Raw genomic sequence first — 27,922 nt, forward strand, 5'->3', positions numbered from 1 at the left:
AGTGGTTTATTCGTCCAAGACATAGGTACATATAGGTACACTAGCTTTTAGATTTTTTTTACTGCTCCGCCCCTATTGGCTGTAGGGTGATGTTATGACTGTATAGCCTACAGTCTTCCTCGATAAATTGGATATATTTTTCAAATGGGACCAGCAGTTCCTGAAAGTAGCGCGTTGAAGCAAACAAACAAATTGTTCAGCTTTATAATATTAGTATAGATAGAAAACACCAATACAAACTGTTGTAAAAATCATGATATTTGTACACAGGGGGCTTGACATGAGCACGGGCACATGCGCGCTTTTCACGTACATTGTGTACGCGACGCTGCCCCTACGCCTCCATGAGGCCTCCCTCGGTGGATTTGCCCTAGCCGCCATCAATATTGGAGCCCGTATCTTCATGGGAAGGATCTCTGCCCTTGAGGTAAATATTATGTAGAAAATTCTCCCTTGATTTTGCCTGAAAAATAGCTTTGCTTATGCACGGTTGAATGTAGTTTTTTTTTAAATTTAAAGCGTTTATTTATTTTTTGAAACGTTTTCTTTTCTAGCGCTACAATCGATTTGTGCGTGGGTTGTATGTAAGCTAACACTAATTGAAGTGGCGATAGTGTAACTAGTAGGCACAGTCAGCTTCAAAATTTGAAGCTGACTATTTAATAGTTCATGACACCCAAAGTGTCCAAAAAGTTTATAAATACAACCTTATTGCTATTGAAACAAAAACGTGTTGCAAACTTTTTAGCTACTTTGGATGTCACGAACTACACTCGGCATCAAATAAATCGCACCTCCCGCGACAAGCACTTATCAAACGTATGCATCCCCACTTCCCACCAACATCGGTACCATTTGAAAGCCTAGTTCTAAACTTCATTTCATTAAAGGAAAGGTTTTTACCCCAAAAATGTGTCTTTACAAGGATCCAAAGTCACTTCTTCAAAAAATAGGTAGTTACGATATAGCCATTTTTTATGACTATAATACTGTTAAGTTTGGATTAATCGCTATCCATCTGTTAAAGAGGACACGTGAGATCTTTATTTGGTTTTATAACCATAAAAATTGGTCTAACTGATCCCAGAGGTGAGCCCAAAGTGAGGTCTCTTTTCAAGTCACATTTATGGTATATGTTAATCATTTATTTAGAAATGAAATGTATTTTTCTTTAAGGATATTTATTGGGCTTTCAAATAACACCAATATTGTTGGGGTACCATGATTTTGTCAGAAGAAAATCTTTAAAGTTCGCGTCGCGGAAGGTGCGGTTTATTTGATGTAGAGTGTATTTTTATTTTTAAAGATTATTAGAAATTCGTTTTGCCCAAATTGCTAATTAGTCCCATTAGCCCCTCGTATTAAGCTAAATAAGCTTGCAATAAGCTTGGCTCACCACAATACCACACAATACCTAGTGGAGCGGCGGTGGGATTCAAACCCGATTATTTGACACTGACTGTACATGAAAGCAGAAGGATATACCTAACAAGTGTGAGTTTATGAGGATGGATGGATGAACAAAATATTTAATAGGAACATGTTACAGACATAATATTATTATGTCTGCTTTTTAAACTTGGTAGGTAGATGTATTCGGTGAACCGCATTAAGATTTTGATGCAAAAATAAAAAAATAATAATTAATATTGGGGGCTCCCCATACTTAGAACTGAAACTCAAAAAAATTTTTTTCATCAAACACATACGTACAACATCTATGGATAGGTCTTCAAAAATGATATCGAAGTTTCTTTTTTCTAAACCGAATAGCAGACGCTTCCAAAGTGGAAAAAAGTTGGTCACCCCCCCCCCCCCAACTTCTAAAATAAGAAAATGAAAAATCGAAAAAAAAAATATGATGCACATTACTATAAAAACTACCAACGAAAATTGTTTTGAACGAGATCTAGTTAGTAGTTTTTTTTAATAGGTACCTACCTCGTAAATCGTGAGCCGCTTATTCATACTAATAACTTAAATAAAAAATAATAATTTTAATTTCATAAATNATGATGCACATTACTATAAAAACTACCAACGAAAATTGTTTTGAACGAGATCTAGTTAGTAGTTTTTTTTAATAGGTACCTACCTCGTAAATCGTGAGCCGCTTATTCATACTAATAACTTAAATAAAAAATAATAATTTTAATTTCATAAATCAATGGTACGGAACCCTTTGTGCGTGAGTCCGACACGCACTTGGCCGGTTTTTTTCTTTAATAGTAGACAATGGTTTGCTCTTATAGAAAATTGAGAGGCTTCCGGCGACTGGGACCGCAATTAACTAGAACCGCGGTCCCAGTCGCCGGATCGATAAAAAAAAAATTTTTCTTCCGGCGGCTGGGACCACTCATAGATAACTTAAAAGAAAATATTATTCAATCTAAAATTGGTACAGTACTAAAATCCATGAGTGGTCCCAGTCGCCGGAAGAAAATTATTTAATTTTTACGCATCCGGCGACTGGGACCGCGGTCCCAGTTAATAGCGGTCCCAGTTGACGGAATCCTCAAATTGATACCTTCATTGGTTGGGTTTTCAACTAACGAACTATAGTTGGCCACTGTAGTTGAAACAGGCTTAGTGGTTAGAAAACTTGTAAAAATAGTGTAGTTACTTATGTTGCTTTTTATCAAAATATTTATTAAGGCATGCACCGCTGTTTGCGAGACAAACTTACAGGCCAGTTTTTAGCCGCACTTGTTTAGTATTACATTTGCGGTTTATCCGCTGGCCAATATCATAACAAGTTATTATTACCTGTTCAGCCACTAAGTTGAAGCATAACTGTGGCTAGGCACAACCTTGTGACAATTATTTAATATTATTTATTATTTGTCAAATAAGTTATTCAATAAAGAATTTATTTATTTATTTATTTTATTTATTTATTTATTTATTTATGTTGTAATCTAATTCAGTTTCCTATACGATCTTAATGAGTGTCAACATGCATCACGATACTACATAATTTCATACATAATTTCATGAAGATGCACAATCCTTTCTTGATGATTGATGATGGATGACAGTGATGACACACATGGGAGTACATGTAAATACACGAAAATTATAATCAAGCTTCTAAGAACAAGGGACTCGTCTAAAAAATTTGCTTTTATCCTGGATCACAGGGGCTGGCCTACAAACGAAGTACTCACAATACATGTACCCTGCCTAAAAATCTGCTTTTAAGTACGCCCATGTTAACACGAGCAGGGATTGCATACTTCTCTTCGCTGATCAACGGCAAGGCATTTTGAAAGCCGGCGGCAAACCCGGCGGCGTATGTGGATGCGCCATTATGGATGAAACTGGTCCTCCGGTGGGCTAAAAATAGGGCTTATGTTGACAAAAGTTAGGATTGCACATTGTGGTTTTCTCGTCCCTAATCAAATGTTATTTGGCAGCTCATCTCCGTAATCAGTACCCTGGTGGCCTGCAACCTGGCAGGCATCATGACCCACCACCCCCGCGAGCTGGCCCAGCGCCGGGCCTTCCTCGAGACCCGGGACTGTGTTGAGGCCCGCCTGGTCACGCAGAGGGAGAACCAGCAACAGGTGTGTAATATTAAATTTATTTTAGGTTCCCCTACTTGGTTTTAGGGTAAAAAGAAGAGTGTGAAGAGGAAAAAAACAAGAGACAATCGAAAAGAACAAACTCCGTCTATGGACTTGCTGATACAGTATGCGCAAACCTCGCAACACATAACTCGCACACATACCTCGCTTCTTTTGTATGCGCAAAAATCTAGCTCCGCTAAGCCGTTTTCACCAAAGCTGTGCTGACTCAGGGAAGGTAAATAAAGCAAATCTATTGGTTGTTTACAAACACATCCCTCGCTACGCATCCTCGCACATCTCTGGTGGAAACGCAGCTTAAAAACCGTTAATGATCTGTCGCGTCACATGACACGACATATTGATGACGTGGAATGGCGGAATTGTGCCGATGAATGAATGTGATCATTAGAGTACGAATGTCACGATCATGTACAACAGGAGTCATTATCAGTGGATTTGGTGTAAAGCGCTTTACACACATTGAAGCTACTGACCCGCTCACACGATTCGTTTAGATTTTAGAAAAAAGGCGTAAATTTTGTTACCTTGAATTGAAGAGGCAATCTCTGCATCTACTTTTCAAACCAATTTATCTATGATTAAGATGAATAAATACGTTGTATTTGTACATTTTTTTGTGATAGAAAGAAATCTACGCTGACGATAGTTTGTTACCGACATATCGTCGGCTTCCACATTATGTAAAGCGCCAAATTAACTTATAATCGATTCTTTCAATTTGTTTCAACAGATACAGATACCTTTATGAATGCATGCTATTATGTTTGTTGTAGTTTGACACATGACAAGTATTTTTAGGCCTACTACACCTCCATAAAATGTTCTCTTACATCTTGTGGTAATGACATGGCCAAGATTATAGCAAGTTTATAGAGCGGATTAACTAAATGTTACTCTGCTTGTGATAATTTAAATACTTCGCTACATAAAATAAGGTATTTGTTACCCATAATAAATAAGGTTCGAAATCGGTTTGATACAATTTAAAAATACTATTTACTAAGGCTGAGTTGCACCATCTTACTTTAACTTTGACAAACGTCAAAAATCTGTCAAACTCCATACAAAAAAAACCGGTTATCGTTATACACTCGCGAGCAAAACTATGGAATCACTTACATGAAGTTGTTTCCACGCGAACTTGTGTACTAACGAATTTGTTAGTAACAAAAAAAGTGGCACCATTTTAAAGATTAAACTTTTATCTTTAAATTGATACCAAATTCATTTAAATCACACCGGTATTTAAAAAGATATCCCGGCTGATGTGAAGAAGTAACGAAAAAGACATGTATGAACTGTTTGATACGTCGCGAGTTGCGGCCTATTTACCCCCTATAAAAGCACGCGTTTCCGGATTTTTGCTTTCACACGTTGATTCATACACATCTCCGCTTCTTTTGACACTTTACTTGGGATTCTACACCTTCAGAAGCAGCACAAATCGTTGCACTATTGCAAGAAGGGCTCAGCCAGCGGGCTGTCGCACGTCAGCGCCACATAAGCCAGTCCTGGGTTTCGAAAGTTTTAAGACGCTTTCGGGAGACTGGTGGCTTTATCCCGAGACCAAGTTCTGAACAGCGCCGGCGCACATCGCAGAGGGAAGACCGTTTTTTCATGTCAACCTCTCTATGAAATCGTCATTTGACTGGAATCGACGTCCAGTAAGAGCTCAGAAATGTTCGAAGGATAGCTGTTAGCGAGTAGACAGTTTGTCTAAGACATAAGCAATAGAATTTAACTCCAAAAAGGCCTGCCACAGGCTCGAAACTGACGGCAGGTCACCGATAAGCACGCTTTCAATTTGCTCGTACACATCTCGATGTTAAGTCGAGCAAGCCACCCCCATAAGCCACTGTTTCAGCGAACCAGCACTGCACAAATCGCTCCTCAGGCCGCCTATAAACCCGACCTCTTCGACTGCTGCCCTGCAAACACAGTTTGCATTCATCGGAGAACAGAACTCGCCTCCATTACTCGCCTTCCCATCGAGATGTGTACGAGCAAATTGAAAGGGTGCTTATCGGTGACCTGCCGTCAGTTTCGAGCCTGTGGCAGGCCTTTTTGGAGTTAAATTCTATTGCTTATGTCTTAGACAAACTGTCTACTCGCTAACAGTTATCCTACGACCATTTCTGAGCTCTTACTGGACGTCGATTCCAGTCAAATGACGATTTCATAGAGAGGTTGACATGAAAAAACGGTCTTCCCTCTGCGATGTGCGCCGGCGCTGTTCAGAACTTAGTCTCGGGATAAAGCCACCAGTCTCCCGAAAGCGTCTTAAAACTTTCGAAACCCAGGACTGGCTTATGTGGCGCTGACGTGCGACAGCCCGCTGGCTGAGCCCTTCTTGCAATAGTGCAACGATTTGTGCTGCTTCTGAAGGTGTAGAATCCCAAGTAAAGTGTCAAAAGAAGCGGAGATGTGTATGAATCAACGTGTGAAAGCAAAAATCCGAAAACGCGTGCTTTTATAGGGGGTAAATAGGCCGCAACTCGCGACGTATCAAACAGTTCATACATGTCTTTTTCGTTACTTCTTCACATCAGCCGGGATATCTTTTTAAATACCGGTGTGATTTAAATGAATTTGGTATCAATTTAAAGATAAAAGTTTAATCTTTAAAATGGTGCCACTTTTTTTGTTACTAACAAATTCGTTAGTACACAAGTTCGCGTGGAAACAACTTCATGTAAGTGATTCCATAGTTTTGCTCGCGAGTGTAGTTACGGTCAAAGGTAGTGGAACTTGGCCTAAGTCCTTAACAAAAGTTGCAACGTCCTACACTGTTAAAAAATTTGTGTTTATGTTAGTACTAAGCCGTTAAAATCCACTGTTGACAAGCATAAATTAACGTTATTAGCATGAGCTTAAAGTTCTGGATCGCGTGCTCTTTTCAGCGAGGCAGTGTACGTTTTTGCAACAAAGCTTTAACGCTCCGATGTGTACGGAACTTGTTTGTCTTAATTTGCATAGTATTCAAAACACTGAATAACAATTACTAGGCTGGTTAGGAGATTTGAGTTTTTTCGATGGAGTCAAAAATTGATAGAGACTTACGCCCGTATTCACAAACGTTACTATGAGATCGCACAGTGCGCGTGGACGCACAGGGCGATACACGAACCAATCACGAAGCTCTATTCAACGCTGTGCGTTCGATTTGCTGCTTCACTTAAGCATGCATCGTTTGTGAATACGAGCGTTACATTCATGAGGGTGTGTCATTTAACAGCAATTAAGTACTCGTACCTTCATTAATATTGTACTACAGTGTTCCTTTTACCACAGCTTAAACTGCTAGTAATTTTAATTATGTTTTTATTTATTTTTGGGATCAGTGACTTGGACCAAAAAAATATCTACAACATCTTTTTGTATGAAAGCAGTTTCATCGTTTTCATTAGTATTCTATAAGAATAGTTAGGTATTTATAATCGACGTTTCATTTTCCTAAACTATTTTTGCGGGAAATAAAACATTGACAAACTGCAAACTGGTTGATAACATTCATATTTAACTTTTTGCTATAAAAGGATAACCTAGCTAATACTCTTAGGGCCCTCGCCCACGACGACTTTTTGTAGCGATTCTGTCGCGCGTTCGCATCGATACAGTCGCAATACGGTCGCTAGTTGTGTGCCCTCGCTCACATAAACGCGCTTCTGTCGCGATGCAAACGCAATACTGTCGCGCTTCTGTCGCGATGCAAACGCAATACTGTCGCGATGCAAACGCAATACTGTCGCGCTACTGTCGCGATGCAAACGCAATACTGTCGCGATGCAAACGCAATACTGTCGCGCTTCTGTCTCGATGCAAACGCAATACTGTCGCGCTACTGTCGCGATGCAAACGCAATACTGTCGCGCTTCTGTCGCGATGCAAACGCAATACTGTCGCGATGCAAACGCAATACTGTCGCGATGCAAACGCGATTCATTAATCCCTCCGTTCACTCCTGTAGTTCGACACGGTCGCGCGTTTGCATCGACACAGTCACGCTGTTTTTTAGCGCGTTAGTCGACGCTGCGACGTTTTCCATATATTTTTATGACGCGACGCAGCGCAACGGACTAATGGGGCCTCACCCTTAGTCGCATTTGCAACGCACTAAAGAACAACAACAACAGCGATGCTGTCGCTCGTTTACGAACGCGACAGCATTACTGCAAAAAGTCGCGCTGGGCGAGGGCCCTTATAGCTGTAACATCCCTACGTTTTCTGCAAAGCGGATCGCGGGTCTTGTTAACTTTGCTCACTGACACGGATCTGCAAGTGCAATAATCCTGGTGGTTCAACAAAAATATACCTCACTAGCGGCCGCCCGCTACTTCGTACGCGTGGAGCTCGTTTTACCCCCGTTAGATATCATGTTGATAGATGGCGTTTCACGGCTTCCCCCGCATGAATATTTACGAACGTCAAAAACAGTAGTTTGTCCAGCGCTGTAGATTTTAACCAATGACGATAGATGGCGCTTTTTAGACACGTCTTATTTATTCATTGAAATTTATGTGTCACATATCGTCATAAATATGTTAATCTGGGTTATAAAAAATAATACTGTAAAGTTTCAACAAAATCCGTTCAGTAGTTTTTGCGTGAAAGAAACATCCAGACATCCAAACTTTCGCATTTATAATATTAGTAGGATTAGTAGAATAGGACTAGAAAATTCATGCGAGCTCTGTAACTCGATATACAGGATATCCAAAAAACAATGGGTAACCCAGTAACTATTCACAGGCCTTGCCATGTTCTCTATAATATCAAATTTTGAACTTAGTAAAAATATCACGGTTTTTCGAGTTTTTTTTTATTTTTATAAAATTGTCACTTGCGATTTCTTTTTCTCGCGCCAGTTCTACAAATGAGAACATTTTTCGACCTAGAATTTGTTTGTTTCAGAAGGCATGGGCTATCAAAATAAAATATTAAAACTTAACAAACTAGTTCAAAAGTTAAAAAAATAAAAGAAGGAAAAGCGGATCGAAAGATCTTGTAAACTTTGCCCACTAATGTGACGGATCTGCAAGTGCAATAACTTGGTGGTCCCAACAAAAATATACCTCACTAGAAAATTCATGCGAGCTCTATATTACGATATTTGTATCCTCGGCTAACAACTTAAGCCATTAGAAATTCTGCATATTGTAGATTAGAATCTTACTAATACTTATTATAAACGCGAAAGTTTGTATGGATGTCTGGATGTCAACATGTTTGTTACTCTTTCACGCAAAAACAACTGAACGGATTTTGATGAAACTTTACAGTTTTATTGTTTATAACCCAGAATAACATATAGGCTATAATTTATGACGATCTGTGACAAAATAAATTTCAATAAATAAATAAGACGTGTCTAAAAAGCGCCATCAATTGTCATTGATTATATCTGTAAGAATAGATGTGTCTATTTTTTATTTATCAACCGTGTATGTGACTATACTTTGTGTGGACTTGATACTTTATTACGTTTTAAAAATGTTAAAGGTGTCGAGAAAAATGATAAAGTTTTATTGCATAAATAAATCTAAATGTGATAAGATGATAAGTAACTAAGATTAAGGTCTGTTTCTTATTCCTAAAAAAATATTTCATTTCGCAAATCGCCATTAGAATAAAAATAAAAATAATAAAAATAAAAATGCTTTATTTCCTCACCACAACAATCATTACAATATTTTTAATACAATTTAGACTTATAGTAGAATTCGATTATTGTGGGAGACTGATGCCTAAACTAAGCTAAAAGAAGCTTGTATTTCAGGTCATCAGGCCCCCTCCACAAACCAACTTCCCAAAAAAAAAAAAATCTATACTAATATTATAAAGAGGAAAGATTTGTAACTATTTTTGTATGTTTGTAATGAATAGTCTCAAAAACCACTGAGTGGATTTTGATGAAACTACAGTATTATTGTTCATAATCCAGAATAACACATAGGCAATAATTTATGACGATCTGTGACAAACGAAATTTCACCCGTGCGAAATCGCGGGCGGAAAGCTAGCCATTAGAATAAAAGTTGAAAGGCGAGCCTTCAAAGAATTTTTACATCAATTCAATATTATCTTCAGAGAAATATTTATTCAAGTTAACGTTAGGCTAATTTACATACAGGATATAGAATCGCAAGGTTCGTCTGATCCAAATTGAATCGTCCAATTTCCTGAGCGGATATTTCTTACGAGGAAGGGGGTATCGACATGACGACTGCAACTTCTTGATAATTACAAACATAACTTACTTTATTATGTAAAAAAAAAACAAATATAACTGCATAAAAATGAACTGAAAAGACAGAAACAAGACGAATTCACAAACATAACTTTAAGTTCGCGATGATCTGTTATTGGTATAAGTTCTTGTCGATGTTATGATTGCGCGTGTAATATGGTAATTTGATATTAAGACGACCGAGCACTATAGTCTCTGTGTCTTAACATAATTCACTATAGGGATATTCCCTCTAATATGGTCGAGTGAAGCAATGGCTGGTTCACTCGTCATGTCTGTGAACAGGCGCTGCTTTCGGGGACTGGTCAATCCAAGTTATTCAAATTTATGTATGCGAGTCATTTCTACTAGTATCTTAATATGTAAGTCTAGATATTAGCACGTCACTACCTTGTTTAATATACCACGCAATCTTGTATACCCATTCTTATAAGATACACCATACAAGAATGCATGGTAAATTCAGTGAACTGCTCCTGAATCGAATGTACCTACTACTACTATTTCTATTTATTTATATTAACCGGCAGACAGTGGTGACTGAGTTTGTTGCGGCGCTTCTTCTCAGCACTTGCCAAATGTTGGTCTCGAAGCGCTGGTAGGGTAAAAAGATTATGAGACATGTAGAGGCTCCTTAGGGGTCATCCATAAAGTACGTCACACTTAAAGAGGGGGGGAGGGGGTCGACAAAGTGTGACATGGTGTGACAAGGGGTGGGAGGGGTCCTAAGTTTTGTGACATCACATTTCAAAATCTAATATATCTAGAGGTACTAATCACGTAATCTATCTATCTATCTTCTATATAAATAAAAATGAATTGATGTTCGTTAGTCTGATTAAACCCCAGAACGGCTGGACCGATTGAGCTGATTTTGGTTTTAAAATGTTTGCCGTAGTCCAGGGTAGGTCTAAACGGTGAGCAAATACGCGCGCGATATTGTTTTTCTGTGACAGACAAAATTCCACGCGGGCGAAGCCGAGGGCGGAAAGCTAGTTTGAAATATTAATTTAACTAAAAAATATTTCCAACTATCTTTAGGACAATAAGGTTTAAATTGTTTTGTTGACGAGTTCATACCCGCTCTAGTGATACGCGCCGATCGCCTACGAGCCCTTTGACTAATGCCATGGACTGAAGATGATTGAGTTTCTTTCTTCTTCTTTTTCTTTCAAATATTAAATAGTTTATTGCTATTGCTCAAGTGGCAATAATTAACTTTAAAAAAAATAAAACCGACTTCAAATGAGTGAACACAAAAAAAACTAAAAATTAAAAATATTCCGTATAAAAAAGTTCATCCCCAATTTTCCACCCTTGGGGGTGAAATATTTTCTTCAAATTCGCATGAAACCACCCTTTTAATAATACCTATTCAACAAAAAAATAATCGTTCAAATTGATTTATAATCGGCGGAGATATTGCGTATAAAAAAGTTCATCCCCAATTTTCCACCCTTGGGGGTTGTTTTTTCTATTATTAAATTTAAATGGGACCATCCTTGAGGTATTACCTNCCATTAGAATAAAAGTTGAAAGGCGAGCCTTCAAAGAATTTTTACATCAATTCAATATTATCTTCAGAGAAATATTTATTCAAGTTAACGTTAGGCTAATTTACATACAGGATATAGAATCGCAAGGTTCGTCTGATCCAAATTGAATCGTCCAATTTCCTGAGCGGATATTTCTTACGAGGAAGGGGGTATCGACATGACGACTGCAACTTCTTGATAATTACAAACATAACTTACTTTATTATGTAAAAAAAAAACAAATATAACTGCATAAAAATGAACTGAAAAGACAGAAACAAGACGAATTCACAAACATAACTTTAAGTTCGCGATGATCTGTTATTGGTATAAGTTCTTGTCGATGTTATGATTGCGCGTGTAATATGGTAATTTGATATTAAGACGACCGAGCACTATAGTCTCTGTGTCTTAACATAATTCACTATAGGGATATTCCCTCTAATATGGTCGAGTGAAGCAATGGCTGGTTCACTCGTCATGTCTGTGAACAGGCGCTGCTTTCGGGGACTGGTCAATCCAAGTTATTCAAATTTATGTATGCGAGTCATTTCTACTAGTATCTTAATATGTAAGTCTAGATATTAGCACGTCACTACCTTGTTTAATATACCACGCAATCTTGTATACCCATTCTTATAAGATACACCATACAAGAATGCATGGTAAATTCAGTGAACTGCTCCTGAATCGAATGTACCTACTACTACTATTTCTATTTATTTATATTAACCGGCAGACAGTGGTGACTGAGTTTGTTGCGGCGCTTCTTCTCAGCACTTGCCAAATGTTGGTCTCGAAGCGCTGGTAGGGTAAAAAGATTATGAGACATGTAGAGGCTCCTTAAGAGCAAAATGACGATTTGTAAGAACTATTTATTAGTCCCCCAATTTTCCACCCTTGGGGGTGAAATATTTTCTTCAAATTCGCATGAAACCACCCTTTTGATAATACCTATTCAACAAAAAAATAATCGTTCAAATTGATTTATAATCGGCGGAGATATTGCGTATAAAAAAGTTCATCCCCAATTTTCCACCCTTGGGGGTTGTTTTTTCTATTATTAAATTTAAATGGGACCATCCTTGAGGTATTACCTATACGCCGAAAAAAGATTTGTTCAAATCGGTTCATAATTGGCGGAGTTATCGCGTAACAAACATAGAAAAAAAAAACATACGGGTCGAATTGAGAACCTCCTCCTTTTTTGAAGTCGGTTGAAAATCAAAAACTAACAACCCAGTATTGATAATAGCGCCCTCCTGTAAATGTCATAAATAAGGTTGTCCAATGTGGCAATAATCAGAACTAATAATCCAGGATAGATAGTAGCGCTCTTCTGACAATTTCAGAGCTAGGACGGTTCATTGTTGGATATCTAGAGTAGAAATGATAAGTGATCTCACTCGATTATTTCCAAACTATACAGAATATCGTAAAACTAATTACTGATCCTGAATGCGCATTACGAGCTCTATTAATCGGTATACTTAGTTAGTTTTTAATATGATGGGGCTTTACTGAATGTATGGAAGCTGGAAACTGCTGGAAAGATTCAGTTTATTTTGTAACCTTATGTTAATACCGTTTGATAGAGCTCGTAAAGCACTTTCAGGATCAGTAACCAGTTTTTAGATATCTTGTATCGTTTAGAAATAATCAAGGAATTTATGGAATAAATGACTATGACGATCGTTTCCATTGACTTACGTAGGTATCTATCAAATAACAAATGAAAGAAACAGCCAGTCTTCTCTTCTAATATCAATCGAAAATCTTTTAGTGATAAAACAGTTCTTTAAAGACATTTTTATGCTCAAGTGCAATCTCGTTAAACTTTCGTTAAACGATCGAGATTGCATTCCCTAATAAATTCGGAACTGCTGTTTTAATTTAATAATTTTTCGATATGAAATTGTAAAACATGTGACGTCACACTAGGGAGGGGGGGGGGTCTCAGAAATGTGACCACCTGTGACAAGGACGGGAGGGGGCTCAAAAAATCATGAAATTCGTGTGACGTACTTTATGGATGGCCCCTTAAGAGCAAAATGACGATTTGTAAGAACTATTTATTAGTCCAAACAAATAAAGAAAATTTGACTTTGACTTGACTTTGACTTTGACGGTCAAATGTCAGCGAGACTGCAGAACTCCTTCATTCCTTCCACTTGACGTGGTGTCAAGTGAAATGAATGAACTCCTTCAGATTTGTATGCTCTGTCACGAACTGACTAAGTTAAACGCTAGATCTTTAATATATAATATAGAATGTCTCGGCTAGTCTTATATTACCCAATATACATATTATGAACTCTGAAAGTTTCTTGCCAAGGTAAAAATGATCGATCACAGACAGAAATTAATAAGAGGCATCCAGGTATTTTTAGCATCAAGCTAGCGCGAATTTCGTACGTTATAACGCCTACTTTTGGAACTTTGCGTACATTGACTTGACCGATCCATTTGCCCAAAAGTTGTTTCGCTTATAAGCTATCAGTCTTGACAGGAAGATCAACCTACAAAAGGCGATACCTAACCGGCTTAAAATTATATTTTAATTATATTTTGTAATTTTAAAACATTTTGCTATAGTATACCGTCACATTTTTTTAAGCTGTTTAGAAAAATCAACACCAAAACATTAGCGCGAATATTCATGCTTAACTAAACCACCGCCATTCTGATGACATGTTTAATTATACTAAGCAACACTTGTAATAAGCAAACCTGATTGAACTGTCAGAACCTAAAGCGTTTGCGGCCTCAACCAAAACCTGGTTGTTACTCGTAATCTATGTGACTTTAGTCACTGACTTCTATAGTCAGACAGATATTATAGCCTGCCTAGAGAGATGTGGTTTTGTTAACGGTAGTTCAAGGTGATATAGATTGAGTTTAAGACTAAAATGTTTCTTGGTATTACGATAAATCGGAAAAACAGACCAAGTGTGAATCGGACTCGCGCACTGAGGGTTCCGTACAAACTTGTGTGTTCCTAAATTAAAGATTTCGCGCAAAAAACGGCAACAAATCACGATTGCTGTATGGGAGCCCCTCTAAAATATTTATTTTATTCTGTTTTAATGCCTATTTGTAAGCAAGAGAAATACATCATAAGTGACAGACAGATAGATTTCAGTAGAGTCTTAGTAATAGGGTTCTGTTTTTTACGGAACCCGAAAAAGGGTTTCGCCGTGAAGAATTTATATTGCCTCAGGGATTACTCGAACTCTATAGCTCCGTGCGGAATAGTGATCAATATGTAGTAACTCAACCGTTAACAGAACAGTTTACTACTAAATAATAAGATAATGTTTCTTATGTAACACACAAGAACAAAGTAACAATAACATGTAAACGCACAGGAACCCGTTTATGAAGTGTCGTGTTTATCACATTTAGCACACATTTAGGCTGAGTTGCACCACCTTATTTCTACCGTAAAAACTACAATAACCAGTGCTCTTTGTATGGATTTTGACAGAAAATTAAAAAGGATATTAAAAAATAAATGATGGCCCATGAGGGGATCGAACCCGCGACCTTCGCGTTATTAGCACGACGCTCTAACCAACTGAGCTAACGGGCCGATATGTGGATTGGCAAAATTTCAAATAAGATAGTCAAAGTCAACCTACACTATGTTGTATTTGTCGCAGACGGACATGAGTACGGACACTAAAGTGAAACGCAAGTGCGCCACCTAGCGACGAATCGGCGCAACACCGCTTTGGCGCGCTTCGACAGAGTCGTAACGGTCACGGCGGGACGGATCGAACTCACTTTCGCTCCGGACGCCGACAAGAGAAGACATCGTCACGAAACTGTCCCACGTTCCACCTAGTGCCTATTTTATCGCTCGACGAAGTCTAGATTGTAATACTAAGAACTAAGTGCTGATTTTGAACTCTGACGATTATTAAAAGTGTTCGAACACAAGTCTCATTCTCATTGCACGATACCCTATTTCGCCCACAATATCTGAGGTTCGAATCCCTGACGAGCCGACATCAGAATTGGGATCGAATCGTGCAATTGAGATCACTTTCAACGATATTGTAACTAGTAGTAGAAAGAGTAACTAGTAGTAGAAAGAGTAACTAGTAGTAGAAAGAGTAACTAGTAGTAGAAAGAGTAACTAGTTGTAGAAAGAGTATCTAGTAGTACTGAAAGTTTAGTTTCCTCATTTCTGAAAGCACACAAGTTGCTTGAAATAGGATTGGCCGAGCGGATACTGTGCTGTTCTTTTGGGTTTTTTTCAGATGATCACACGAGGACGTGTAACACGCAGGATGGCCGTGTCGCAGACGGACATGAGTACGGACACTAAAGTGAAACGCAAGTGCGCCACCTAGCGACGAATCGGCGCAACACCGCTTTGGCGCGCTTTGACAGAGTCGTAACGGTCACGGCGGGACGGATCGAACTCACTTTCGCTCCGGACGCCGACAAGAGAAGACATCGTTACGAAACTGTCCCACGTTCCACCTAGTGCCTATTTTATCGCTCGACGAAGTCTAGATTGTAATACTAAGAACTAAGTGCTGATTTTGAACTCTGTTTGACGATTATTAAAAGTGTTCGAACACAAGTCTCATTCTCATTGCACGATACCCTATTTCGCCCACAATATCTGAGGTTCGAATCCCTGACGAGCCGACATATTTTTATATCAATGCGGGTGTTCTAGCATGAAAATTTCAAAAGTAGATTGATTTTTATGATTATCGCGAGGCTTTTGATTGATTTAATTTCTATATAGAAATTAAAGTATAAATAGATTAAAAAAAATAGAAATAAAAAAAAAAGTATAAACCAAGATATGTGACTTTAATAAAAAGAAAGAAAGAAATATCCTTATCGCTTACACATCAATTAGATAGGAAAGTACCCGTTTAAAATGTTGACAAAAAGATCACTCGCTCAGTGTCATCTTGACATTAGGTATAGCTGTCAAACACTGATTTTCAGTGGGTGCCTAGTGGGTAATACCAGGCCTGTTCATCTCCGCGAGTTTACATCGAAAACAAAACACGCACGATGGCACACCTACAGGATACTATTCGACAAGGCCTCACATACGAGCGAACATTGACTCACGCACGCGTATTCTTGTGTATGATGGAAGAAAACAAAGAAAATGGTGTACTAAATACCGTGCAGTATTTAACTGCCTAAATGATAATAAAAACACGGAATGTACTTTGTTAAGTTGCCTCAAGACACTGAGAGGTAAATAAGTAGTTAATATTATTCATGATAATTCATGCTAAATCAAGTATTTCCTCCGCCATTTTCCGCAGTTTGGCACCTCACGTCACATCATTTTACCGAAGTCAGCCCTATAGCCAGGCCTGGCTCACTCCGCGCGGTACATCCGATAATTACCTACAGCGAAGCGCCCCGCCGGCGGGTATTATATCAGTCGAGTGTCACGCGCGCGTCCGTCAGGACGCTGGCGTGCGTTGTAGTATGTACCTAATTCTATGATCGAAGTATTATTTAAAAATGGACATAAAGAGAAATACATATTGTGCGGGGTTCGGGTGTTTAAATTCGAAAAGAAATCTACACCGGATTTATCTTTTTTTTCGCTTCCCAAAGATGCTGAAAGGTATGTTGGTCATGTAGGTAATCAATAATTCTTAGGATAGCATAGGAACCTAACCTACCAAGGTTTTCCATAATGAATGCGTACTTACCTACATACGTACCTCATTACATATAAGTAGATTAATTAATTTTTCACTAGACAGCAAGAGCAACCCTAACAACGTAAGAAGAGTTCAGAGGCACGCGATAGAAAGAGACAAAACTTGTAGGTGAATAAAATTGTAGGTACGTAGTGCTGTGCGAGCTGAATTCCACTGTATCGCGTCGTAGCAAGACTCGCATTTATTTAAATCGTCTTGCGGAGTAATCCTTCTGTACCTGTACTATTACTTATTCTGTGCTATAGCTTCGGCGCAGTGCCGATCACTGACGTTTGTCAACAAAATGGTGTTTGACTCTTGAGACAGGCTAAATTACACCATATTGTTAATAACATTGAGCATACATTTTTCGCTTCGCGAAGTAAAACTTCTGTATGTAGTACTTATTATTCTGTGGTAATACGTACCCCGGAGACTCATCTAAAAAAGGTCTTAATTCGGTGTGTAAATAAATTGTAGTTACAGCTTATTAATTCAGCCGACATGTTTTACTAGATAATACACATTACAAGTGTTGTTATTGGCTACAACAGCTCCATGGAGGGATCAAACAAGCGAGTTACATGTAATTACTGTTAATTAACATAACATTATACGTAATAAAATCATATTTTATTTATTAGGCTACTTAGTGTCGTGTTAATAATTCTTAATTATGATATATAATACTTTTATTAAATTAAATACATAAGTAGGTAAGCATTTTTTTATATAATAATGACACATTGTGTTGTGCCTCCTGGGAATCTATTCCAAGATCTTCCAAACGAATGAATCCAATTATTTTGTCTCTAGACACAAGCAATACACGTGTCAGAATGCCAAATCATTTAAATATTCGAAAAAATCTGCTATCTTTTCAACAAACACCGCACATCCATCGCGAAACCCGTTTCCCCAAATGGTTTAGTAAATAAAACGTGTAACAAATTAAAGTTAACTTTTCAGTTCAAAGCTTCGAGAAATATTCCGTTCGGTTGGCATTTTGACACTGAAGGGTAAAGTTTAATGAATATTGCATATTGCTATTAAATCGCGCATATTGGAATGTTTGCTTTGCCACCTATAAAAATGCTGCGTGTTTTTCACGTTGGCCGAAAATTCCCAGTGAGCTCCAGAAAAAAAATCCAGTAAACTACACTCGTGAGCTAAAGTACTTATGGAATCACCCTATTTGGTATNCTATTCGTCCAGAGCGATCTTATGAACTACTACTACTATTTGTACTACTACTCGTAAATTCCTAATGATGATCAATTAAAAAACTTAACAGACAGATTTTTGTTGCTAAATAGCATCTATTAACAACCCCCAGGTTGCTACAGAGTTTAGTTTGATGTGTTACTATCGTACCATTATAAAGGTTTTACTTTAAATTTTAATAATATGATACTCTAACTTAATTTAGTTCTTAAGATCGCTCGGAACAAAACTACCGGGCTTGGAACAAAACATACTCTTGCTTAAGTGTAGTTCTGTTAATGTTACTAGTTCTGAACTCAACTGCGCATTCCTGAGTTCAAGTACTTCGGATTCCAACACTCTCTCGCTACGGGCACAAAATATAACAGAAGGTAAACTCATGTATGCATACCTCTCTCGCTCGCACGCTCGGCCGTGCGCCAGGGTTGTCTTGTCATGTGTTGTGTTTATTTCGTTATGATAGAAAAATGTTACTCTTAATACTATGCAAGAAAGACAATAACAGATATCCACGTATACTTATTTATATTTAGTACGTTATTATAGTAATAGTTTGCAAACAAATACACGAGAAGGAAGTAGTATTTAGTTGAGTGGTTGACACTATTATCCAACTAATATTATAAATGCGAAAGTTTGGATGTCTGGATGTTTGTTGCTCTTTCACGCAAAAACTACTGAACGGATTATGATGTAACTTTGCAGTATTATTGTTTATAACCCTGAATAACATATAAGCTACAATTTATGACGATCTGTGACAAACTAAATTTCACGCGGGTGAAGCCGCGGGCAAAAGATAGTTATCCAATAATTCCTAAAACCTCTCTAAAACAATTCGATATTCCTAATAATTGAGTTGGCTTTCAATTTCAATTGAAATTCAAATAAATAACTTACTTACTTCCCCGAATCAACTGGTAATTTAAAAAATGAAAATTCGGTATTTAATGATGAGTTTAAGCAACCAAATACCGAACAATTATAATACGACTTTTTCTGTTCACTCATTTTCGTCAATTTCGCAAAACAAAATAATATCACAGGCGGTTGACCGGCGCGTGACTCAAGCGAACCACAGCGAACGTGTGGCGAACGTCTGTCGCGCCACGTCGCGCTCGCATTCGTCCAAGACAGTCTTGCTAGGAGCGGTGTCTATGTGTGCGTGGCTCGAGCGCGTTTAGTATGGAGTTTGTCTTCTGTTATATTTTGTGCTACGGGGACAAATTGAGGCGCACGCGACTAATTGTGTGCTTAGGAACGCACACAACTCATCAAAGTTTGGGTTCAACAAAGTCAATATTTGACCTCTCTATTCAGTGACAACAATCCATACTTGATATTTATAAATTCGGAAGTAACTTTGTCTGTTTGTAAGCCGTTCAAGAAATGTAATTAATTTGCTGTGGAAATTGATGGGACCTATTTATTGTAAATAGCCATTCTATAAAACTANATGACGATCTGTGACAAACTAAATTTCACGCGGGTGAAGCCGCGGGCAAAAGATAGTTATCCAATAATTCCTAAAACCTCTCTAAAACAATTCGATATTCCTAATAATTGAGTTGGCTTTCAATTTCAATTGAAATTCAAATAAATAACTTACTTACTTCCCCGAATCAACTGGTAATTTAAAAAATGAAAATTCGGTATTTAATGATGAGTTTAAGCAACCAAATACCGAACAATTATAATACGACTTTTTCTGTTCACTCATTTTCGTCAATTTCGCAAAACAAAATAATATCACAGGCGGTTGACCGGCGCGTGACTCAAGCGAACCACAGCGAACGTGTGGCGAACGTCTGTCGCGCCACGTCGCGCTCGCATTCGTCCAAGACAGTCTTGCTAGGAGCGGTGTCTATGTGTGCGTGGCTCGAGCGCGTTTAGTATGGAGTTTGTCTTCTGTTATATTTTGTGCTACGGGGACAAATTGAGGCGCACGCGACTAATTGTGTGCTTAGGAACGCACACAACTCATCAAAGTTTGGGTTCAACAAAGTCAATATTTGACCTCTCTATTCAGTGACAACAATCCATACTTGATATTTATAAATTCGGAAGTAACTTTGTCTGTTTGTAAGCCGTTCAAGAAATGTAATTAATTTGCTGTGGAAATTGATGGGACCTATTTATTGTAAATAGCCATTCTATAAAACTATTTTGTTTGATTGTTTTGGCCATAAAAACTGTGTCTTAGTCTGGTGAATATTAAAAGTACTATTGAATTATTAGTTTTTTGTCATACATTATACTGCTTAACAAAGTAAGATACGATTTTACCTATTAAACATAATGATTAATTTTATCAATCCGCTTAATTTTTATCATAGCATTATCAAGTAAGTAAATTGAAAATAATTTACCTACTTCATAATTAAACTTATTCTATTTGAACTGCTTTATGTTATAGATATGTGTTTAAAAACAACAAAATGGTTCCGGGAACAATCATAGCCCGCCCAACATCGCCGTTGGAAAATATTTTTCTCCTCATTCATTAATCGAATCACAATAGAAATTTAATTAATTCCACTGAGAGTATTGTTCAATATCCTGTATTACCTTTGCTAATTAATTGTACGCAATAATTGTTAATTAAGTGGTTGCAGTAACAATTGCAAGTATGTTGTCGATTTGCCGCGTCTGTTTTGTCTTGGAATTAATTACGTGTTAGTTTACTTTACATTGAAGGCAAAAACAAACACAATATATGAGAATATAAAAACATCATTCATGGCTAAGGCAGTGCATGAAGTTGAAGGCACGGATGTTGGTTTAGGTATCTTAATTCCATAATTTTATGACGTGAATTTTATTGTATTAAAATCTTAAGTTTGTAAATTTAAAAATTCGTTGTACTAAATGCAAGGGCTGTAAAGTATGGGTGGAATGGCATTGCCCCATCCTTTAGACATAAAAATACACAAGCTCTTTCTACTTTATGTTTTATCTCCTAATGTTCAAAGTTTATTTTACAAATGTTATTTTTTGCTTTAGGAGCGCCTCCTGCTGTCGGTTCTTCCCCGCCACGTCGCCATGGAGATGAAGGCTGACATTGCCAGCCAGCCCCGACAGGAGCAATTCCACAAGATCTACATCCAGCGCTATGAGAATGTCAGGTATGTAATATACATTAGTTTTATAAGAATCTATCCAGTATACCTAGTGCTAGTGCTTCATTGGTCAATAATAAGTGATCAAACAAAAATGGTACTCAAATGGGTATCCAACTATTTTTCTACAGAACCAATAAGTATCTTAAGTCCTAAAAAACTAATTTTTTTTTTCAAGTTATTTAAAATTAAAAAAAACAGATGTGTTAATAATAAAAGACTAACGACAATTTGTAAGGAAAGGCTATTTTTTGGAAAACTTCGACTTCGTTATCTTGGGAAAGTTGTTACAATTATCGTAAATCTATAATTATCCAGTTAGGTATACATCGCCTGATAGGGTGCGCGTCTCAGATCATAGTCTATGATCTGAGGTGCGCGTCAATTTAGATGAAAGGGAAAATTAGTTTAGCAGGTACAAGCAAATGACGTCCAAACGTTGTGGGCATATGGACTGTTCTTCTTTGCAACATCATCTGCATTCCGGTGTATGCCCACCCACGCCTAATGGCAATGGTATAGCCTGACCAGGAACATAAAAACCCTCGCCATGTTGCGGAAAATTAATGGTACTAATTTCTTTTAATGGCAACAGTAACTGAAAACTTCATTGACATGTCACCTTACATGTCAGTCTATTGTTGTCAAAGTGTAAACAAACTTTATTTTAAATGTGCGCAATTGATTTTGTGAATTAAATTGCTAAAATATTTTTATAGTCGTGAAAGAAAAGTGGTTCACAATGTGTTAAAGTATTTGTCGAAGAGAAATACTAAGGGTTCGGACAATATTTTCATTGAATAATGTTTCCGACAAAGGTTGTCAAATTGACTGACATGTTTATCGTATAGTACAGTCAACTATGAAAATTTGCTGTGGTTTGTTTCAACTACCTATTTTAAAGTTGTTTGTCACTTTGTAAGTGTTGAATTTTATGGAATTGGGAAAGAAGTACCGAGTTTGAAGCGTTCATGAGCAGACATTGTAGTTGAATATTCAAGTTTAGAATTTGATTATTGATGAATAATAATAAAATCCTACTTGCTCGATTGATGGTTTCATTTAATTTATTTAAACCAGTTTACCTGTTTTATAATATTTTTTGTTAAATTATGAAAATATTAAATTAGCCCATAATTCTGAATCCCGATACATAAAGTTAGCCTATTAATTTAACACAGGTACGACTGTACTCAGTGTTGCACTATCAAATGCAATTGACGCGCCTCTATGCCAGGGTTTTTATGTTCCTGGTCAGGCTATAACTGATTTATTTATCCATGATTTCATAACGTGAATCTCGTCGACCATGGTGGTCATTCTAGTTGACAGATGAATAAACCATCTTTAGATATATTAATAACTTAATAAAAAAAAAATGTTTATGAGAATTAAAAAAGAAATAGAAAATACGATCCCTTCACTACGTCTTTATGTTACACTCTACGTTTTATTACGTACCTATCAATTCAATGCAAACCTCTTTGTTTTACTATACTATATGATACTCATTTTTGACCGCTGCAAAGCTATTCCATTTGCATCTTACCGTTAAGGTGGCCAGGCTTACGGTCCGAGTGACAATCTCGATTATGGGTGAGGCTTTCCGAATTTGATTATCTACTCGAATGTACAGTAGAAAACACATGAGTCTATACATTCTTGTTGCAAAATCGCCCCTATTGCAACTAGATAAGATTCCACAGTGCTTAGCTTGACGTGTCGTGTACTATACGATGAATCGGACGTATGACCCTACGCTTATCCACCCTCCGACCCCTACACGTGGACACTAAAATCGATTTCTAAGCCTCAGGGAACGAAATAAAGGGTTCGTGTTTTGATGCAGATCAAATTTCGTAATTTAATAGACGCTTGAAATTGTGTTATCTCATTTTAAACGGACATCAGTTCAAAGTGGCCATATTATTATTTTTATGATTAAAAACATAAAATTCCACCAGATGTGTCGGTCTGATGATTTTTTTCTATAAAATTTGACAGCGGCGGTGGCGCGGAAATGTGCGGAGTGGAGAGATGTAGAAATAATGAAACCTGATTGGTTATTCAAAACACGTCTTCTCTGCTCCGCTCCGCTCTGTTCCGCCTTGGTGGAAACCGGACCTTACTCTCTTATTCCATTCCTAACTCCTTTGTAAACTTTAGAAGAGCCACCATAAAGTTCTACAAATATTATCGAGATACTTGTACTAAATAACCCTTTTTTCGAGTCCTGTCCCTTCAAGGTGCGTGTGTGTGACCCTTTTAACCAAATTATAAAGTATGGCCACGACTAACTCAATATCATTTCGCAAACTGAAAACCATAAATGAAAGTGTACCCGAGCCGTGGGACGGAAATGTTTAGCCCCAATAATGTTTCGTCTCGACTGCCCTTCCCGCTATCTTTAAACTTGAGTAGGGTAGCACCAAAAAGTGCAAATCGAGTAATTGTTTTACTTATTCTTGTTTTGGGTAGCTGAGTTGTGGTATTTACAATCTGCTACTACTTATTTACTTCGTTTCTTTCTTGTTATGTGGATTTAAAAACGTATCTTACACCTAATGGTGGTCAAACGTTCAAAAAAGATTGACGCAAACGCAATCTCTGTGTAATATACGAGTAAAATAATATATTTAGACTAAGAGCAAAAATTAAAGCTTAATTATTTACTTGGAATAAATTAATTAAAAACTTAATTGTTTGTTTTGCTTGCCTTCAACTATTTATAATAGGCTCGAATCGACAATTGAGTCGTCTAGTTTCAAAACCCGCTAAAACGCTCCTGCAACGAATTTCTGTTTATATCTCTAAATGACGTTACTGCAATTTTCTCATCATACTGTTCAATCATTTTCGATCAAAATTCACTAAAAGACTACTAAACTAGCACTTAAAATTTGGTTTGTGTTACAAACTCCGCTAAAACGCCGTCCGTTTCTTTCAAAACCCTCTAAAAGTTGATTGACCAATGGCAGCACGGTATTTTGGTCACGTGACTGCGAAATCAGTATGGAGATTTTTTCATAACATGCTTAAGGTTGCTGCGGTTTTTTATTGTTTTTGATCCAAAATAATGGAAGATTTGTCTCAGTTCGTGGAAAAATGTAACCCTAAAGACGCAAGAAAGAAACCATGTAATGAAATAGCCTGGAAACGCACCAAGGATCGCCAGAAACGGAAAGAGAAATTTGTTAAAAAACTACTTTTGAAACAGCTTTGATGGTGTTATGCAAAATTAACCATTTAGCTGTCGTTGGTTATTGTTACTATTAAGTGTTGGTGATCACTACTGGGATTATAGAAACTTCACTAGCTCAATGCCTTTAGACGAATTTAATTATAAAGGTATGTTACTTTTTACCCGAGTGCAGGAGGGTAATGTGTTTCGAGAGTAGGTAGGTATGTATGTGTGTAATGTGTATGTTTATATCCCTGTACAGTCAGTCAGTGAAGTAAATAAATAAATATCGTGGGATGTTTTTTTTTATGTGACAGGAGGCAAACGAGCAGATGGATCACCTGATGTCCAGATGTCTAGGAATAAATATTATGTTATAAAAAGGCAAAGACGAGATTGAGAAAATAATTTATAAAAGTTTCTTATTTACATGCTGTAATTTAATTGTTTTTTTTTTAATAACCCGATAAAACTTGATTAATCTAATAACCTAACCAATAAGTGCAATAGCTTTGAATATTATAGAATGGACAAATTATACGGACAATTATTTATTTTATCATTTTTTGGGTTATTTAATATTAGACTTTATTGTAGAACGCCATTCATGCATTAAAATTTGTTCTTATCAAATCCCGCTAAAATACAACATGTCCGTTTCAAATCCCATTAAAACGGAATGTTCGTAACAAAGTACGCCAAAATGAAAATAGTTTTCATTATAATTCAAATTATATTTAATTTAAAGGTGAATAGGAATTACTGTTAGTTTTGCAAGATGACAATAATAATTCGTATCATATATTTTTTTGCCTAAGGCCAAAGCTATAAGATAAGCGGTTTTTTTCAATTTCTCGAAATCTTATCAAAATCGTTTTAGCGGGATTTGAAACTAGACGCCTCAATTCAGCATTGAAGACTAGGTACTATGTATTGTATTATCATTGGGCAGAGAAGGTATTTTCTAAGAGTGAATTTTTATTCTAGATCTACAGTTTGGTAATTACACAGAGTATTTATTATCCAAGAGAACAGTGCCTTTTTGATGGAAAATTACCCTGACCTCTTTACATAGCGGGCTTATAATCCCGAGGTCACGTAGACGTTGAGTTTTGAATAGACGTTGATGACCTAAAGGACCGGACAGAATATTTATCTCGCTTTTGTCTTGTCTTTTACTGTGTACATTGTTCAATGGACATTTAAACACTGCCAATGTAGGTTTTACAATGTTTATAAAAGAATTGAAATATTTTCGTGAGTAGGTAAGTAGTTTTTTGGGAGATATTTTATGGCATTGGATGCCTGTAAATAATATAAAAATGAAATAAAATTGTGTTAAATAATATAGAGTTTGGAAGACACATTAGGTTACTGTTTTAATCAAATCAAATATTTCATTATATTTTATTTTTTATCTCGCAATTCTTTTCATTTCGTTAACATAGGTTTTTAATATGATTAGTTGGAACTTTTAAAGTTATTAATAAAATAAACTTAGTTTTTACAGTGTTCTTTGTGATATTATTATAATGTATTTATGTCTATGAGATATGTCCAATAGAGAGAATGAACCATTGAATGAATTGGTTTTATTTCGCATTATAAGAAAATACGGCTTTATAAAATCTATATCTATCTAAACTTGGAAATAGACCCTTACAGCCAGTCAGGTCACCTAAGGCCCATCATCAGGATTTAAACCTATTTACAGAATTGTTTCTTTCTTATTTTATTTTTAAAAATTAGCTAATCCTGTATTGCTTGAAACTCAGTAAGGAGCTTTTTTCTAAATGTGTCTACACATCACAAGGAAAATTCTCGTATAATTATTTTGACACAAACGAGCACTTGAAATATTTACCCAACAGTCCCTTAGCAAATTCATAATAGTAACGTCTTTGAGATCCTTCAAATGCCCTCACACCATTAAATGCTCGTGACATTCTATCAACTTCGTACATTATCCCTTCGTCCACGCAAACATTAGGACTATTAAAATGTAATCGTGGCCCAATATCCTTCGATAATTAGGGATGGTTCTCATCACGCCTGTCCGCCCGTCTTATGTGAAGCCTTTAATCTTTTGCTCTGGAGCAGAACATTTGAGTTCAGCAAGTATAAACATAATCTTAAACTATTTTCACTATTACTATTGCAATACACTGTAGTAGGTACAGAAATTATCAAGTCATGGATCTTATCGACCAAAATTAAACCGTATGTTTTAGTCCCTGATTGGTAAATTGCAAATACTTATTTTAAGGCTAGGATTTACCGCCTCGATGCCGTGCATTTGTTTACCTCAGCCCCCGCACACCTCGCACTGACACTCGCGCGACGCGTTGACGCCACAGTGTAAAAACAAACCGTAAGTTGGATGACGGTTTACGTAATCTTCAAATAGTTAATAAATAAATAATAAAATTAAATATCCTTCGACATAATATTTTAACACTGCGCCTCTAGTCTCAAACTAAGCAAAGCTTGTACTATGGGATATGAAAATACTTAAATAACATAAATAAATAAATATTATGGTTAGAAACCGTGCATAGTGCAGTCCACACAGCTTATGACCGCAGTCTGTGGAGGAACACTATCTGTGGTCGCGATCCTCATCAGTGAGGGACCGAGGAAGAAGAAGAATGGTTAGAAAACACCCAGCCCGAAACAAATATTATTATAATGTTCATGCACACAAATGTTTGTCAATCAATAATGTCAAATGAAAGATGATAATATTAAGTCAAACAAATACTTTTTACCGACAAAAATAGTAAATGATCACAAAAATTTAAATTCCATTTTAATATGAAATACTAATGTTCTTTTACATTTTGCTATTCTATTTAAGCAAATGACTCTAAATTAATCATTGTAAACCCAGAAATAGTAAACAATCCTCAAAACAACTTGCCTAGAGGTCCTCGTCTGACCTTTTAGAATTTGTAACTCAGATTCAAGCAGTAAACTTCTAAAATAATTATTTATGGTATCAATTAAATAACTGTATCGCCATCTAGTGGGTAGGCGATGCGACTAACGCGCTCAGGATTATGGGCCAATCTGATTCACCTACCTGACGCTATGAATAGACACAACCACGCAAAATGGTTCGATCGCACGTGACGGTTTTGTGGTCGTCGAGACACACACAATCACTGTATACACAAACACTTTATTACATTACAATTTATTTATTATGTACACCCACACAGTTTTGTTTTTCAAATATTATCGTTTTATTTATAATATCTTATTACATCTTTTCTTTATAATAATATTATACTGTACTTACACTTAAAATTTATACGCGCACTATTATTA

The 27,922-nt window shown here is 36.8% G+C and overlaps 1 protein-coding gene and 1 non-coding gene across 2 annotated transcripts in view; one reads left to right on the forward strand and one right to left on the reverse strand.

Moving 5' to 3' along the window:
- Positions 1 to 270: 270 nt before the first annotated feature.
- The window catches only part of LOC114353805 (adenylate cyclase type 5-like), a gene marked incomplete at both ends in the record, with an annotated part of 42,021 nt that continues 14,369 nt past the window's right edge, over positions 271 to 27,922 (forward strand). Inside the window, 3 exons of the mRNA XM_028305923.1 lie at positions 271 to 427; positions 3,417 to 3,566; positions 21,296 to 21,417. Of these exons, the coding sequence (XP_028161724.1) occupies positions 271 to 427; positions 3,417 to 3,566; positions 21,296 to 21,417 (429 nt within the window). The remainder of the gene's footprint in view (positions 428 to 3,416; positions 3,567 to 21,295; positions 21,418 to 27,922) is intronic.
- TRNAI-AAU (transfer RNA isoleucine (anticodon AAU)) lies at positions 14,891 to 14,964 on the reverse strand. Its single transcript has one exon. It is a non-coding gene; the product is annotated as a tRNA-Ile (tRNA).

The sequence above is a fragment of the Ostrinia furnacalis genome, unplaced genomic scaffold, assembly GCF_004193835.3.
Source record: "Ostrinia furnacalis isolate ACB-3 unplaced genomic scaffold, ASM419383v2 OfSCF1813, whole genome shotgun sequence".
Lineage (NCBI taxonomy): Eukaryota > Metazoa > Arthropoda > Insecta > Lepidoptera > Crambidae > Ostrinia > Ostrinia furnacalis.